Raw genomic sequence first — 16,548 nt, 5'->3', positions numbered from 1 at the left:
TAGGAAGAAGGGTACTTTTAGGCATTAAGTTACACGACTAGTGTTGGGCTTTATTTCACCCGAAACCCGGGTCGATGGCACACAAAACACAGAGGTATTATTACTTAACAGTATCGATTAAGCTAGGCGTTACTGACTTAGGCACACATACGACCGCATCCGCACTGGATGGCAATGTGCATCGATAAGGATGCGGCAAGGTACGCCACAACAAGTGCAGTTAATTCGTTAGTTCACAGGTAGTGAAAACAAAAATACAAGAGAAGAAAAAAAACCATAACGGCAAGATATATGTTTAGTGGTTAAGCGCCTTCTGTTGTTGGTTGGTGCAGAAAACAATAGTCTAATTCTTACTTTGCTTCTATGTTTTCGTTTCGGCGATTTATGATATTTTTATGGCACTATTCTTAAAATAATAAACTGATCGATTTATTTGTTTTTCTTCCATTTCCTTTCTTTTCTTTAGTTGTTTTACTTTTTTTACAAAGGCATAGGATGATACGGATAAAGAAAAGTCTCTAGGGTGGAACATTTTTAGACGCCATCAACTTTTTCATTTCCGAAACAGTCCACTCACACACACACACACACACACACATAACATACCGAAGAACATGCTGTGAATTGGGGGTTACCAAAATCCGACCGGGATTCGGTTGGGCGCACTTTCGCAGGGAAAGGAAGCTGGCGGATTGGCGAAACCCCGCGATAGTACGTGGCCAAAATTAATTCGGTGCACAGCGGGGAGGGGAACAGGATAACCAAAATGCGATAAACAGAGTTATATATTGTTAAATAAAGCAGAACTTTAAAGACTCTAGGTCCACAGAGTAACAGGAAACAAGTCCCACAGAACCTTAAAGAAACACAGCGCGCCAGAGGGAATGGGCACATTCGTCCATCCCGAGTTGCACAACGTAAACAAAAAGAAAACAAAAAAAAAACACTTAAGCGAACTGTTGCTAAAACCCCACAACCCTAAACCACGCCGGGAACTCGGCATCGCAGCACGGTGGAAATTCAATGCTTCATTCCCATTACCCTAGCAGTAGGAGAGAAAGAGAGTACACTTTAAAGGGAACTGGGAGGACCGGAGTAAGCGAACAATTATTTACAGTTGATACGCTGGCGGGTGGATAAACGAACTGAACTGACAATGAATGGGTGTGAAACGGGAAACGATAGGAACTGAAGAAAGAAGCAGTGGCCGATGGGAGGAAGAAACTTGCACTGCAGCGCCAACCGAAAGGATAAATACGGAAGAAGCGAACACCACCAAAACTTGGAACTCTTTAAACAGATGCAAATTTGAAAAAAAAGTTGTGGTATGAAAGTACATAAACGATTTAAGGAGAAGACAAATAAAGCACAACAATAGACGGGTGGGGACAATTTCTTATGCAACACACTGCAGCGAGAACCGTACGGAAAAAAGGGTACGGATTACGAACAGTGGTGAACAACAGGAAACAATACCGTACGGGAGACGATACGAGCGAACCCGTAGAAAAACTCGAAACCTAATGGATCAAGATTAGATAAGGCAAATAGCAACAAAGAAGAAAACGAAAAGATTGTGAGTGAATGAAGAATGTAAAGGAGAGAGAGCGAGGAAGAAAAAAAATAATGAAACGATAAAATATAAGATAACAAAGCGTTATAAAAAAAAAAGTAAAAGAAGCTTGAGAGAGTAGTCATCAAAATATCACAATCCGATAGCAATGTATTTAAGACACAGTGTTTTTCATTGCTCATGGTAAACTAACGACGTTTTGGTTGATTTTGTTTTTATTTCTTCCCATACTTTCAATTTTATTATTCCTTGATCTCTTCGTTGGATGTTGTGCAAGTACTACTTATGGAGGAAGCCTTTCTTGTTCATTTCCTCTCACATGGCAAACATCAAACCCTTGGCTGGATGTTTTGCATATCATGTGTTCCGCTTTCATTTGTTCATTTTTGGATACACATGCAAAATCGAGTAATTTTAATCAGATCGATACACTAAACTCCCGATTTTGTCTTATTACTTTGCACGCAACGATGGTTATGATTATTTGTCTCGTTTGGTATTCCAATAGTTTCTGCTGCGTTCACTCCATGGTTCGTGTTTGTGGTATCTGGGTTTTTCCGATTTTTTTATTATTTGGTTTCCCTCGTTTTCATCTCCTTTTCATCGCCTCCTCACCCTATCGTGAAAATAGTAGACAGTAAATAATGGCTTTTTGTTTGTTTTTAGTATTTTTCATCAATCAAACAACATACACATTTTACATTCAGTGTTACACTTTACGATTCGAAATGATGGATGATTTATTTTGACATCTTGTTTTTTATTCTCTTTCTCTTCTGTTCTGTTGTTATGAATTCATTTCATACTTTACTCAAGTGTGTTTAATTATCTCCTCTCGAAGGGTTGTGTTTGCGAAATTTACGTTCCAGCTCTGTGGACCAGTGGTAGTTGTGGCGTTAGTTACAAGCTTGAAGAAGTAAGCAGCTGTGTATTCCTGGTTTTGGGGTTTTCCCTTTCCACATCCATTCTTTTCTACATTTAGTGGTTATGTCTATTGATGCATTTAATTGTCTTTTTCCAGTGGTATTGGTTGTAGTTACAATTTGTCTCCTCTCGTTCCCTCCTTCATACATTATTTGTTCGCCTGGTCACACTTAATTGTGTTTGATTAATTATCTACCTGCTATTGCATGTTCATATGTTTTTTTTTTTTTATACAACGTTCCTTTAAAACGGGACCCTCCTGTCCGACCGTCGCATCTTTCCCGACACCAATTGAAGAGTTTAATTTTCAGTTAGCCCATTTTGAAGAATTACTACACTCAACAGCGAACGGTATTGAAGTATCAATGGCATAACTGTACATAAGGGTATCCCATTGAGAACAGAAGAAAATAACAAAATTTAAGGAACCTTTCATTGGAAAACGAAAAAAACAGACACTACCGAAATCAGCAAACCGGCAGAACCGTTCATCCGAACTCGATCTCGTTTCCCAAAAGCTTACAAGAGGGGAGTTGTTTTATGCTTCTTTCTTTCCAGCAGTACTGTTGCCAGCTCCAGCGATTTAGTATTGTTTGTTAATTGCGTTTTAATTCATACAACTTTACTGTCTCTAATATGCTCATGTTTATTTTTCAAATTTCAATGAATTTTGTTCGTGCTCTCCTGCTTTCTCGTTTCATTACATTTACACCTTTATTTGTATTCATTTTCCAGTGCTGTTTTTTTTTGCTTGTTTTGTTTCGTGTTGTCTTTGCTACCGAAGAATGCACAATTTACACAGTAATGGATCATTTTTGTTTTTGTTTTATTTTGCGCCGTATGGGAAACGCGAAGCTTTTGCTAGTAGGTGCCACAAATTTGTCTCTTTCATCGTGTCGTGCTCTTAGTCCACCCTGCACTAACAACAGCCTTTTGTCGCTCGAACCACGCTCCTAGGAGGATAGAACTCCGGAACCAGTACAAGATATGGAGAGAAACGCCGCCCAAAACTCGACACAGTGCGCGACCGATCGCGATTTCGATCACACTACCAGCTACTAAATTCATGTAACGCTTGCAATAGCATAATAAATAACACTTTTCTGAGAAGAAATAACTTTGTTTTTTTTTTCACTTTCAACCGCGTCCCTCGTCCCCCGTCTTTGCGATAGCATGTAAGGAGGTTTGCCTTTTTGGGGGAAAATGTAGCGGGCGACAGCTCGTCCTGTCCTGTTGTTCTTCGTAGTAATAGTGGATAGGGCACGTAATTATTCTTCTAAATATATGTATATATGTATATGTATATATTTATATATGCCTTTGTTTCATTATTAGGTTTACCAGCATTTTGCTTAACGTGTGTTTGTTTTGCTTTCTTTTCGCCATCCTTAAAACCGTCGACTTATTGTGAATTGATATTTGGTATTGAATCCGCATTGAATTGATATTGAATCCGCATGAATATGGCTCGAAGTAAAGTAAGGTTAGGCAAAACGGAACAAGAACACGCAATTTCTAACGTTCGTTCACAATGCTCGAACTAACAAGAACCACCCGAACCTTTTCCTGTGCCTTCTAATGTATGCAACAATGATCATGGAAGGAACGTAGAGGATAATTACAATAAATCAAACTTAACGAAGCCACAGACCCTGCGGTATCTCTGGTTTCTTAACTAGCTCTTTATCCCGACCGTGTTTTTTTTTATGAGAGAAATTCAAAACAAAAAATGACAAAACCTCAGAGGTTATGACGATGCACACTTTTGTCTTAAACGATAACAGTGATACCGATGAAACAATAGACACATGAAGCTAGAAAGAAACCGAATCTTTCATGTGCCAGATCCTTGAACATAGCACGGGGGGATTTTTTTTGCAAATCAACTGCAAACAATCTTGGAACGCAGAAACGCGCAGAACCAATTTCTTTCGCCTGCTATAATACTAGAGTTCCGCTATTTCGCTTTTTCATAGGGTCGATCTTTTTACGATAAGATTCTTGATATATTGCCTACGGTGAAAGATTGAACGAGCTGCTAATCGGATAAATCTCTAGGCTAGGTGATCTTTTCCTTTACGATACAGTAAATGCAGGAAACAGCTTAGATAACTGAGATAAATACCTTCACGGGCGGGGGGGTCACGATTCGAACCTTGCTTCATACGGTTAATGTCACAACGTTTAACCATGTCTAACGATAATCAGGGTGTGTTTTTTGTTTTGTTTGTGAGTTTGTAAACGCTATTCTTAGTATTAATAACTATAAATAATTCCAACTAAATACCGACACGACCTAACTTATCGATAGTAAAGCCTACAACGGATGATTGTTGAACTTTTGCCCCATTGCTTACGGTCAGCGCGTGAACCAAACGTGTTGCGATCCACCTTTGTTGAATGGTTCGTAAATATCTACATCATCTAATTATAGCCTACTTTGCTTACTTTCATTACTTTCTTCCTCCATTGCTGGCGGGTATTTTATTTTGCTTAATTCGCTCTTGTTTTTAAACTATAATACTCTCAATTGGTTCACCAAGCATGACGTACCGATAAGATGTTACTTATAGAGGAGGGAAAAAGGAAAACGATAATAAATATTAGAAAAAGATGAGTTCAAACAATAGATAGCCAAACAAAAATACCCGTTTTTGCTAATAGCATCGAAGCTACAACAAAGTAAGCTACCTTAACGCCCCCTTGTTTCGTGTGGGATAGTTTCTTGGATTGCTTGGATTTTCGAACCGAACGATTGCTAGTAAGTAGGCTTTGTAGTACCTTCCTGCCACAGCGTGTAATTTGTGGGTTGCTGTGTGGTTTCTTTAGCTTGCGACTGATCCTGCCACTCATCCTTAATCTAACACAAATCGTTCTTCCCTTTCTCTCTCTCTGCTTTTAATTTCAATTTCAAACGAACAGAAACATCCCGCAATTACTACAATACTGTGTCTCGTTGATTTACTTGTGTGTGTTTTAACGTGGTACACCTATAACAGTGGGTGATTTTTTAAATCGCTCTCATGCTTCTCTTCCTCCCTCTATCTGTATGCTAAGGGTGCGTCATACTGCCGGAGCTGGCTAGTGATGGCGGCCGCTCGCGTTGTGTTGTAAGAATGCTCGCATTAGTAGCTGATTATTATTGCATGGATTAATATCGTTACCATTACTCAGAGTATATTCGTTACCGTTATTGTTATCAGTAGTTTTATAATTATTGATGATTTTATTGTTGCAGTATCCGTTATTGTTGTTGTTGTTGTGTAGATCCTCATCATCAGTATCATCATCATCGTTAGCGTCCTCTTCGGCACCATAGTCACCGGTGCGCCAGGACATGTTACGTTTAACGATGCTCTTGGTGGTGCTGCTGGTGGCGTTGTTTGCGGTGGTGGAGTGGCAGCTCCAAGCGTCCCCATCGCAGCCATCGTCTCGATCCTGCTGAGTGTCATTCCGGGCTCTGTTGACGGTTGCAGAAAGCCCTGTTGCCCGTTATACGTTGCCTAAACGGGGTTGCAGAGGCAGCGTAAGGTGAAGGAATGTGAAAGAGGAACATTCAGTAACAGAGTACAACTGAAACCATGCCGATTTATGTTTCGCAAAGTGTGTTCAAAACATAAACAACTGCTACAAACGAAAACAAAAACGAAAAACAAGGACTTTTTCTTTCTACTACGATCCAAATCAACCTTCCCGCTACTAAAACAAAAACAACTGAGATTTATAAGATAAATAATTGTTGCATTTTTTTTTCGTTCAACGTTCGTTTTCGTCGCAGTCGGAAAGCAAGATATACAAATACTTCTTGCATTTTGCAACGACTTAATGTGTTGTACAAAAGACGTCGCAATGGAATAACACAAGAATCTGAGACTTTACAATGCACAGAGAAGAGGTTCCTGTTGGAAGCGCTATTACTAATAAATCACATTAAATAGAAGAGAACGTGTAACAGTACGAGGGTAATATATGGAACTCGAGCAGTTGCTTGGACAATTATTAAATTAACTTAATGGTTTGCAGGACACACTAACAAAAGAACAATGGAACGTGGCGAGGCGGAATTCTTGGTAGTTAATTTTCCATTTACCACCAAAGGATACCGCTCAATTCGAGCTTCGGCACTGGTATGGTCCTACCGATATTATCAATGCAAAACAAAACCAAAAGTAACCGCTCGGAAACACTCATGGAAAAAAAGCGTCCCGTTGTTCAATCGCCTACGTATGTAAATTCTGCTCCCCTATGCTTTAGCAGGGAGCACTACTGGACAGAATTTGGGGATAATGGAAATAAAAATAAACGGTGGGAACTGAAGGATACAGGTGTGTTAACTAGTGGCGGCAGTGATGGTAGCTGCAGGAGATTTGCCCTTCTTACCGGACGACACGAACGGACCGACGTAATTGCTCGGAAACAGGCCGGTGGTACCGTTCAGTTCGCCGCGCCACCATTCCGGCTCGTCCCGGCCCAGCACGGCGATGATGTCGTCCTTCTCGAAGGACAGCTCGTCGTCGTTCAGTGCTTTGTACGGATACAGTGCGATGACTTTGTCTACGAAAGAATAAACCGAGGTGCCGAGATAGTTGGTATAATACACCAGGGGAAAAAAACACACACAACAGAAACGCCATCGCCTTACCGAGAATCGTCTCCGTCAGCTCGACCTTGCTCGCCGAGACGGGCGTATTGCGGCCACTGTTGCGACCGCCCTGGAGTATCTTCACGTACGTCGCCGGGAACCAACCGATCTGCCGACGCCGTCCTTTAGCCTAAGCGGGAAAGCGAAGCAGGCATTAGGGCATACTGACAGGGGGAACACTCGCCATGATGATGTTATTTACGGTTGGCTGCATCAACACCTTACCTGTAGCTCGCCCTCCCACCAACCGGAGTCGGTCTTCTTTCGGATCATGATCAGCTGGCCGCGCTGAAGCGAGAGCTGTTCGGAACTGGTCGCCTCGTACGGAGCGATCACCTGCGCTACCTCACCCTTCCGCCGGAGGCTCGGTGTGGCCGAGGTCATCGACATTGACGAGTAGCGGATGTTATCCTCGTTGACGGCAGGGGCCTGCGGGGGCTGCGTGTTGATCTGCGACACCTCCGAGTCCAGCTCGGCCTGATTCCGGGCATCCTCCGCGTCCTGAGTATTACTAGGGGTGGTGGTGGTGGTGGTGGTAGTGGTGGCGGGGGTGGACTGTTTCCGTTTCGTCTCCATCTCGTACGTCTGGGCCGTGGTCTGCGAATGTTCGATCTGCGCGCTCGGTTGCTCGTCGTAGGATGTTTGATTTCCGTTCATTGCCTCCTACAAAAGATCGCACATTCGGAAATGAATCTTTACGTCACCATAAGCCCAAACCTTGCCACTCATTACTGACCGCTTCTTGCTTCTGCACATAGTTCGAGGGGAAAATACCAGTCCGGTTGCCAATCGTACCCGTCCACCAGTCACCTTCCTTCTTCGATACGGCGATCGTTTCGCCCGCATCAAACACCAGGTCACCGACTTCCGCCGATTGGTACGCGTAGCATGCCACAAAATACTCCACATCGCCATTACAGGTAGCCCTTTGGGAAAGAGAGAGAGGGAAAAGATCACGTTTGCATCTCGGATCGTGCCAGTGTTCGTCCATCGCACTCACTCTGCATTGTTGGGGGCCGCGTATTCGGTTGCCGCCGGAGCGCTGATGGCGGTACTATAGTCTTCCACCGGTTCAGTGTACGCTATCGTTTCCGGTGCCGTTTCCACCACGTTCAGGTTGGTGTCCACCTTCTCCACGTACGTCTCTGGGAACCAACCGGTGTGACCGTTAATCTCACCTGCCAGCCAGCCCGGTTCGGCATTCTGTTCCAGCGGTACCTGTAATGGAAAAGTATCATTCCGTATCATCATTCGACCCATGGTTGCGTGCCCTGCGTGCCTTCAATGCCGTGAGTGATCGGTTTGACTACAACATGTCCCTTGCCAGCTTTCGCTCCCACCTTGTGTCCCATACGTCATGATCCTTCTTCGTCTCTTTCTCCGCTACGTTATCCTTCCTTGTTCCCCGCTTTTGTTCCAATTGTATAGCCCTCGGGGCAAACAATTTATGTACAATAAAATGTAAAATGTAAAATGTAAATGTCAAATGTAAATTCCTTTCTTATTTTATCTGTATTCTCGATATGCTACCCATTTTTATACAAAACATTAATTCGTCTTCTTTCATCCAACGAGCTGGTTCAATAATTCGTTTTCTTGAGCTTTTAATGGCTTTGTATTATTCCTGCAACCTAAATATTTAATGCCTGTCTAACGAGACAACAAAAAATCAACAACCTGAATAAAAATCAACAATCCGGTTCCAAATTTCTTCCTCCAGGATGAGGGGTGAACTAAAATTTGTAAACGGGAGATTTGAAGGTGTTGAGGAAAAACATCCGGAAGAAAACGACGGATCTGTGGCGGGACAGGTTCTTCCACGGGACTGGGACCACGACAACGCACCTGCCCACAAATCATTGCTCGTAAGGCAATTTTTGACCGAAAATGGCATGATACCGTTTCCTCCATCCTGGAGGAACAAATTTTGAACAAGTTCTTGAAATGGGGAGGCTCCAAGAGCGAGGTTGGCCTTAAATTCCACTCGGAATCGCCGATACGGAAAAAAACGTTACGCTGAAAAAAATCACAAATGTGAGCGGACGCCCGCAGAGCAACAAAACTTTGCATACTGATCAAAGAAAGGCTAAGCTTCAAAAATAACATGTCGAACCCGACTCTCTATTCCACCTCCCGCATTGTCCACAGAGATCAGGCTGCTGGACAGCTATCGTAAGAAGGGAGAAGCGTTTCTAACGGTTTGAAAAAAAAACAAAACGCTTACCATCACAATATCACCCGGTTGGAAGGAAATCTCATCACCGTTCCGCGCACTGAACTCATAAATGGCCCGATATTTCACGTAGCCCGGTGGCGTCTGTAGGTTTTCTCCGGCCAGGGACGTCACAGCCGCCGGTTCACTGGTGACCGCCGTCGTGTGTGCCACCGTCGCAGTTTCCGTTGGCCACGAGCTGCCCGTGTCCCAAGCGCTGCTGTACGACTCGTTTTTGCGATTGTTCTTCATCTCCAGGATCTGCAAGAGAAGTGTTATTAATCGTTGTTGTCAACGGGGAAAGCGCATGCTTTCACGTACCTGAATTCGCTGCAAATCGTACTCGCCGTAGAGCTTCTCGCACGAGTCGATCAGGTTGGTCAGCTGGGATTTCAGTTCGGTCAGCTGCTCCCGATTCAGGCTGATGTCGGTCGTCTTGTTCTCGATCTGTTGCTTCGTGTTCTCGAGCTTATCCTTCAGCTGCTGTATGACGATCTATTGGCAAGACGTGGTTTGATTATTCGTTCCTAACCCGTCGGACCTCACTGTGTAACACCTACCTGTTTGTTCGTAAACTGTAACTGACTCTCCGTCTCGCCCGACTTGTTCTTTGCGTCCAGCTTCGCCTTCTCCTGGCTCAACTGGACCAGCCGTTGGTTCTGCTCCTTGACCTGCGCCTTCAACTGCGCCATCTCGGACATTTGTGTGTCGCGCGTCGAGCGCATTCCATCGATCGTCGTCTTCACGTTCGTCACGCCAACGCGCGTGTCGCAAATCTTCTGCGACAGCTCCTTGATGCGCTCGTTGAACGTGCTGAGCTCGACACTGAGCGACTGGTTCTGGGCCTTCAGCTTGAGTACGTTCTCCTGCTCGCGCTGTCGATGTTGCTGCATTTCGGCAATCTTTTGAGCTTCCCATTCCTGCTGGCGTTGTTTTTCCATTTCCCTACAACGACAGAAATGCATAGTAATGCAGTTAATATTAATAAAAACGCTCCAGACACACTGCATAAAACATCTTTTCTCACTCACTTGCGTGCGAGTTCCTTCTTTTCGAGCTCCCGTTTGCGCTGCTCTTCTCGCTCCTGTTCGAGCTCGCGCTGGCGCTGCAGTTCCTTCTCCAGCTCCTGCTGCTTCTTCAGTTCCGCCTCCAGCTTAGCCTTGCGAATCTTTTCCTGCTCTTCACGCTCCTTGCGCTCGCGTTCCTCCTGCAAACCGAAAATAGCCCGTGCCGTTTGAACTTTGCCCAAAACGTTAACCCAATGCCCCACAAAACACATACTTGTTCCTTTTTCTGAATATCCATCAACGCTTTGCGGCGCCTTTCGAGCTCGGCTTGACCTTTGTCGAAGTTTTCCTTCCGTTTGTCTTCGAACGAGGCTATAAATGTAAAAATACGATTAGTGTCAACATTGCCCCCCGGGAACGGTCGATTCCAGTCCAGGTTCTTACTCTGTGGCAGCCCGGAAAGTGGGTCCAGCTCGACGGGCGCGTGCACCGGTGCACCCTGCGACGAAACGGACCCATGGCGTGAACTGACCACCGAACCGTGCCGTGACGATGTCTTCCGGAACGACGGAGGGACTAGATCGGGAGGAAGGGTGGTCGGAACTTTCTCGCCGGCCGCCGCCATATCGCACAGATACATGGCTAGCACGAACTCCTCGCAACCGAGCCGCCCATCAGCATCCATGTCGGCCAGGGCCCAGATTTGGGCGAGTAGCGCTTGCGGTAGCTTCGTCTGGACCATAATGTTGCGCGCCTGCGGGCCGGTCAGGAAACCGCTGCGGTTGCGATCGGTTGTGTTGAACAGCTGTGTGTACTTCAGCTTCGCCGGGCCCTTGATTGCCCATTCGACTTGTCCGCTGGAAGGGAGAAATGCACGTTAATCAAACCATACATAAATCGGTTTCTTTGTGCGACGATCCGCACACGACGTTCGTCCAATCAGCATTCTATTGTTAGCAACCGTTTGAAAAATGTTTTTAAATTCCCCTTCTTTACTTTTCTTATGACGGAGTCAAATTATATCCAAGCTCCATAGTTATTAAACCGGATATTACTTTTATTTTGTTTGTGAAACGTTGATCGTTGTTTTATCAATTTAAAAATGCTGGCGCGGATATAAAGCGTGATTCACTCAAAAGTTGTTCATTTATGCTATGAGTCGTTGCGTTAAGTCATCCCTGGGTATTTTTTTTTTTTTTATACAAAACAGAATAACTTTTCCAGTGTGAGTACCCGAATATTGGAACGCAAAGATCAATAGGACAGGAGATTGTTTTGCGTCCTGGAATTATTCTGAAACCCTTGAAAAATAAACTTACGGCGATTCGATGGATGGTGCCCGTTCCGAGATTGACATCGAGCGCGCCGGAGTACCACCGCCAGAATGGGGAGGTGTTGGAGGTGCCGGTACTGCTCCTGCCACGGCACCGATGGGTGGAACTCCTGCCACCAGCGGTGCCTGACCAAGGCTACCGAGCGGATCAATCAGTGGCTTTACGGTGGCCGTCGGCGGAATACCAGCCGGTCCCATCAGTCCTCCGATCAAGGGCTGCTGCATAACAACCTGCGGTGCTGGTGGCATGACCGGTGCCGCGGACATCAGCGACTGTCCCATCGGTATCAGTGGAGCCTGCTGTGCTGCGGTCGCAATCAACGGCTGCGGAGGAAGGGCCGGTTTCGGCGGGGCAACACCGGCCATTACTCCCGGCACTACGGGTACCTGCGGTGGCACCATTTGAGTGGCCATCAGCGGAGGCACGATGGCGTGCGGTACCATGGCAGGGTGCGTCGGAGCCATCATGGGCTGTGGCTGCGGTGGGACGACCGGGGCCGACCCGATGGAACCGGCCAGAGACTTGAGTGGATCGAGCGGGCTGAGACCGGATGTCGGGGTGAGGATCGGCGTACCACCGACGGCAGTGAGCGATGCGATGAGTGTCGGCGGCAGTATCTTAGGGGTCTCGAAACCGCGCAGTTTCAGGTTGATCAACTTGCAGGCGATGCTGAACTCACCCAGCGTCATGCGACCATCGGCGTCCGTGTCGGCAAGGGCCCTAAAAAGGTGAAAGAAAAACACGATTATTGTACATGCGAGGTAGTGCCTAGCCCACCCAAAATGCACATTTCTCTTTAACTCTGATATAATTCCATCCTGTAGTGCCATTAAACAGCATCGAATGCCACCCTACCATCCGATGACTCATAGGTAAACAACTCGCCTCGCACCAATGCCCTTGGAAAGGCAACTCCGGTTGAACATTTATCAGAAAAGGAACAACCAAACCACACATGACACACTATAACCCAGTACGAAACGAAGCCTCCACTTTAGCTCTGGCCAACTCCCCCTTGACCTTTCCTTTCAATTAATTAACGTGCTTACACACAGGAGTGTATTATCGCCAGTGGTAGGTGTCTATATGCTCTCACCGTCCCACAAGGTGTCAAAGTTAATGGCGAGTTAATTTGGAAGTGCTTACCACCCTAACAAACTCCTCCTACGAGGAACATCTTGTCGAGGACCCTAATATAATTCGGAAGCCATTTCTTGGTATGGGAAATCGTTGAACAGCTCACTGTGATTGGTTTTGGGATGGGATGTTTCATCGATTTCTGCCAAGTTTAATGCAATTACAGCCGATCAACGAAACAATTCTAGTGGCCAAGAAGGCTCTCCCGGAGAAAATACTAGTCCCCGAATGACTGATTTCCGTAGCCCGAATGTATAAGAATTGTAGAACAATTATAAACACCGAAAAAGCTCGCAACGTTCGTTGGTCCAGTGTTGGAGAAAATCAATGCGCCCTCAGTCCCTGCGGTGACGTCGACATCGTCCTTTTCAAGAACACATCTTGATGGGGTATGAAGGGAAAATAAGGAGCGAGAAAAAAAAACACAAATCATGAAAACGCACACCACCCACAGAGTCTGGGGGTGGAGGGAGTTTGCGAGAGTAGAATATTCCTCGCCCGCGTTTGCTTGTGCGCGAAACCGGGCCACCGAAAGGCTCCTCACGTGGGCCTACGGAAAAACGTTTTCGCCATTCGAAAAAGTGAAGGAACGGTCGCTGAAACGTTAGCTGCAAGGACCGCTGCTGACGGTTGCGGGTTCAAATCGTCTACTTCCGATAAAACTCCTTCCATTGCGGAAGCATCGAAGGGCCTGAAATAGTGGCGACGAGCGCTCGCCAGTTATGTAAGCTAAAAAAAGAACCGGAAACCAGTAATGCACAGCAACAAGAAAACACGGGGCACAAGTGAAAAACATGAACTTGCGGGTAGGTTGTAGAATTTCCCAGCCGTTCTTTCAACACTCGACAACCTTATGACACTACGTAAAACAATTGTTTTTCCTCCCAAAGGCTACTCGATTGCCACTTGCAGCCTTTTGCTTACCATATCTGACCGAGTATCTGCGGGGGCAGCTGACTCTGCAGGAAGAATCCTTTGGCCTGCCCGCCCGTCACCACGCCGTTGACCGGCTGAAGCGACTTGAACTGCTCCTCGTACTTGAGCCTCTCGCGGGAGGTTATCACGAACGGGTCGGATGCATTCATCGTCGTTGATGTGCGGCTGTGTTTGGTGATAGCAACTGACTGCAGCAACCTCTACCGAAGCGCTGGTTCTAGCAAGTCGGGCCAGATGCCACAGCAGTGGAACTTCTCAAACGCTGGCAAACGCCTCCGCTCCCTTCTCCTACGTGCCTATCTACGGGGGGCTACAGTCGGACACTTCCCTGGGCAGCAGGCACACACACAAATATCCATACACTATCGGAGCAACCCTTGACAAGGGCGAGAAGTTCTAGTAGGCGTTGAGTATTCACTTATCGTTCACTTGCGCGTCAACAGGGGGTTTTGCATCACTTCTTGCCAGCGCTGTTATGTTTTATTCTATTTCTGTGTTATTCACACCACACTGACTCCTCGCTTAGAATGGCGCTGGTTGTGTTATCACTTCATTCGGACATTGGGAAAAACTTGCTACAAAAAAAGGGAGATAAGGAAATGAAATCACACGAAAAGATGAATGAATGAAGGAGATTTGAATAAGCGTAGGGGGTCAATGGAATTGGGGGTGTTCTGGTGTATCCTTTTCCCTGCACCTTCAGGACACTGATGCAGCACACACGGAGGCAGGAAACGCACACGCACAGACACACACAGAACGGATGGAACGCTCCGTTGAGTATCGATTTCTCAACCTGAACCGTTGGTGGTGACCGATTCTCGGTCAGCAGGGAAAAAGGATCAAGAACACAGGACATTTAAAAACTCCTTTAACCTGTTCTAAAGCGGTGTTGGTTGAAACTAGTCACAACACAGCCTTATGTTGACCGACAATTCTAGCGATGCACAGTCTACGGGAACGGGTTTCTTACGCGAGTTTTACAACTAGTACGAGGTACTAGGTAAAAGGGCCCTAAAACCGTGGAGCCTTTTCAGATGGCTTTTCCTTCACAAACTTTCTTCAGCTCGTGCTCTCTTTTTTCCTCCCACTCTCTAGCTCTCTAGCAGGCTCTCGCATACTCGCGAGATCGGGCCTCACTTTCGCACTCGCTTAGCAGCCCACACTTCGCTTCTCTTTCACGAGCGCATTCTTAAGCACACCTAAGAGCGCTTTCTCTTTCTTCCCCAGATCAGAGCATCTCGCTTGTTCGCGCTTGTGTTGTGAGAGATAGCGATTTGTACTCCACTGTTTTATTTTTCTTTACTCCTGGCTTATAGAATTATTGATTATTTTTCAACACCGAGAAGAGAAATCGAAACAACTTTGGACGGCTCGTCGCGAAAATTCTTACGCGCTGCAACGAAACACCGATCTGGGACGGGCTTTTTTGCAAACTTTGCGATGATGCGATGTGTTTTGACAACGTAAATTCCGATGCTCTATCAGCGGTTATCTGTCTCGGCTATTTAGATTCTGCCACAGGGGAAATTGATCGAAGATGACTACGCTGCACTGGGTTGCACAAGGAAAACAGGGATCTCTTCTTGCGCGACACGGCGAGCTTGTTCCGGGCGAGGTTTTCGTGAAAGCCGAGACGAAATGGTTTCATTTGTGCCTCACTTCCGGATCTTTTGCAACACTGACCGACCTGCTACTACTGGCCACACCTCCTCCGTCCTCCGGTGCAGAGGATGCTGCGTTGTATCCTCTTGAAACAACAGTTATCAAATGCACTCGCGAATAACTACTGCAAACTCTCGCAATCGTTCGACGAAGGATGAATGGGTCAATTTATAGCAGGTGAAATCGATCGACTCTGTTTGACAACACTACTTGACCTGGTTCCTACCGTGTTCCGAAAGAGTAACCTACAGCAGAAGAAAGGGAACGACGAGGCGATCCAACTCTTCGAAGCTTTCAAATCAACAGTTATGACAAATTAGATGTTTGTAGCGATAGTATGCGTATATCTGCCGATCATTTTGTCATAAATTTCTGCAAAAGTCTTTAGCTTTGATTTGAAAGTTGTTTAATCCATGAGTTCATGAGAAATTTAAATAGATCTGTACTCTAGAACCCTTCCCAAACTAGTCTCTGGGAATCTACCCAAGAAGCCTTTTTCACATTAATACTCCATTCTAAATTGCTTTATGTAGTAGCATTATCCCATGGTAGAACTTATAAACTGATGTATTCAGTGTTCCTTCAGTTCCAACAAACGTTTCTATTCTTAATTAATTGATGCAACTGATGGAAACTCAACTTTCACCAATCAGTCGATTGGTTTGGTTTATTAGAAGTGTATTTAGTGGAAAATTCGATTGAAATAAGTATGGCAATCTATGGACGGACTCACAGTTCCGCCGATCTCTAGGTACCTGATCCGAACCTGATGTTAGTGTGCCCACCACTATAAAGCAGCAGTGAAGCGAGATGGATAGAGTTGTAAAAACGCTGAATATTTGCTGAATTTTTGAATTGGCCAGTATGGAAAGTATTAATTACTATGCGTAGTGCCAGTAATCACCCCTTTCTTTAGGTGTTAAGGCATAAAAAACACAAATGGAAAAAATTACGCCATACCTTACAAACAACCTTAGAGTTTATTATCTTCCCGCATATTGAACGTCAAAAAAGTTGAAATAAAAAAAGAACAAAGTTAAATAAAGTTAGGATATCAAATTCTTCTTCTTCTAAATTATCGGAAAAATTTCATATTTTGTTTATCATGTTCTTTGATC

At 45.3% G+C, this 16,548-nt stretch overlaps 1 protein-coding gene across 1 annotated transcript; it reads right to left on the bottom strand.

Annotated features, from left to right (window-relative positions):
* Positions 1-5,548: 5,548 nt before the first annotated feature.
* LOC131282297 (intersectin-1) lies at positions 5,549-14,010 on the bottom strand. Its single transcript, XM_058311712.1, has 15 exons — positions 13,754-14,010; positions 12,181-12,412; positions 11,678-11,817; positions 10,803-11,215; positions 10,633-10,730; positions 10,383-10,558; positions 9,912-10,296; positions 9,673-9,846; positions 9,364-9,612; positions 8,195-8,357; positions 7,876-8,138; positions 7,365-7,550; positions 7,140-7,269; positions 6,878-7,051; positions 5,549-6,000 (listed from the first exon to the last, which is right to left on the bottom strand). The coding sequence occupies exons 1-15, from the start codon at positions 13,912-13,914 to the stop codon at positions 5,990-5,992; spliced, it is 2,955 nt and encodes a 984-aa protein (XP_058167695.1). The 5' UTR covers positions 13,915-14,010; the 3' UTR covers positions 5,549-5,989.
* Between the last annotated feature and the right edge of the window lie 2,538 nt (positions 14,011-16,548).

Source organism: Anopheles ziemanni, chromosome 2, assembly GCF_943734765.1.
Source record: "Anopheles ziemanni chromosome 2, idAnoZiCoDA_A2_x.2, whole genome shotgun sequence".
Classification (NCBI taxonomy): Eukaryota; Metazoa; Arthropoda; class Insecta; order Diptera; family Culicidae; genus Anopheles; species Anopheles ziemanni.
Note: the sequence above shows the minus strand (reverse complement) of the source record. Positions and strands in the feature narration are given on the sequence as shown.

What these genes read in the sequence shown, in the direction of transcription:
- LOC131282297 (XM_058311712.1), bottom strand. Translation starts at nt 13,914, where the DNA reads ATGAATGCATCCGACCCGTTCGTGATAACCTCCCGCGAGAGGCTCAAG. An exon ending in CAGATACTCGGTCAGATATG is followed by an intron (nt 12,413 to 13,753) that starts GTAAGCAAAAGG and finishes TCACCTTTTTAG; the next exon opens with GGCCCTTGCCGACACGGACG. An exon ending in TGAACCGGTGGAAGACTATA is followed by an intron (nt 8,139 to 8,194) that starts GTACCGCCATCA and finishes AACAATGCAGAG; the next exon opens with TGAGTGCGATGGACGAACAC.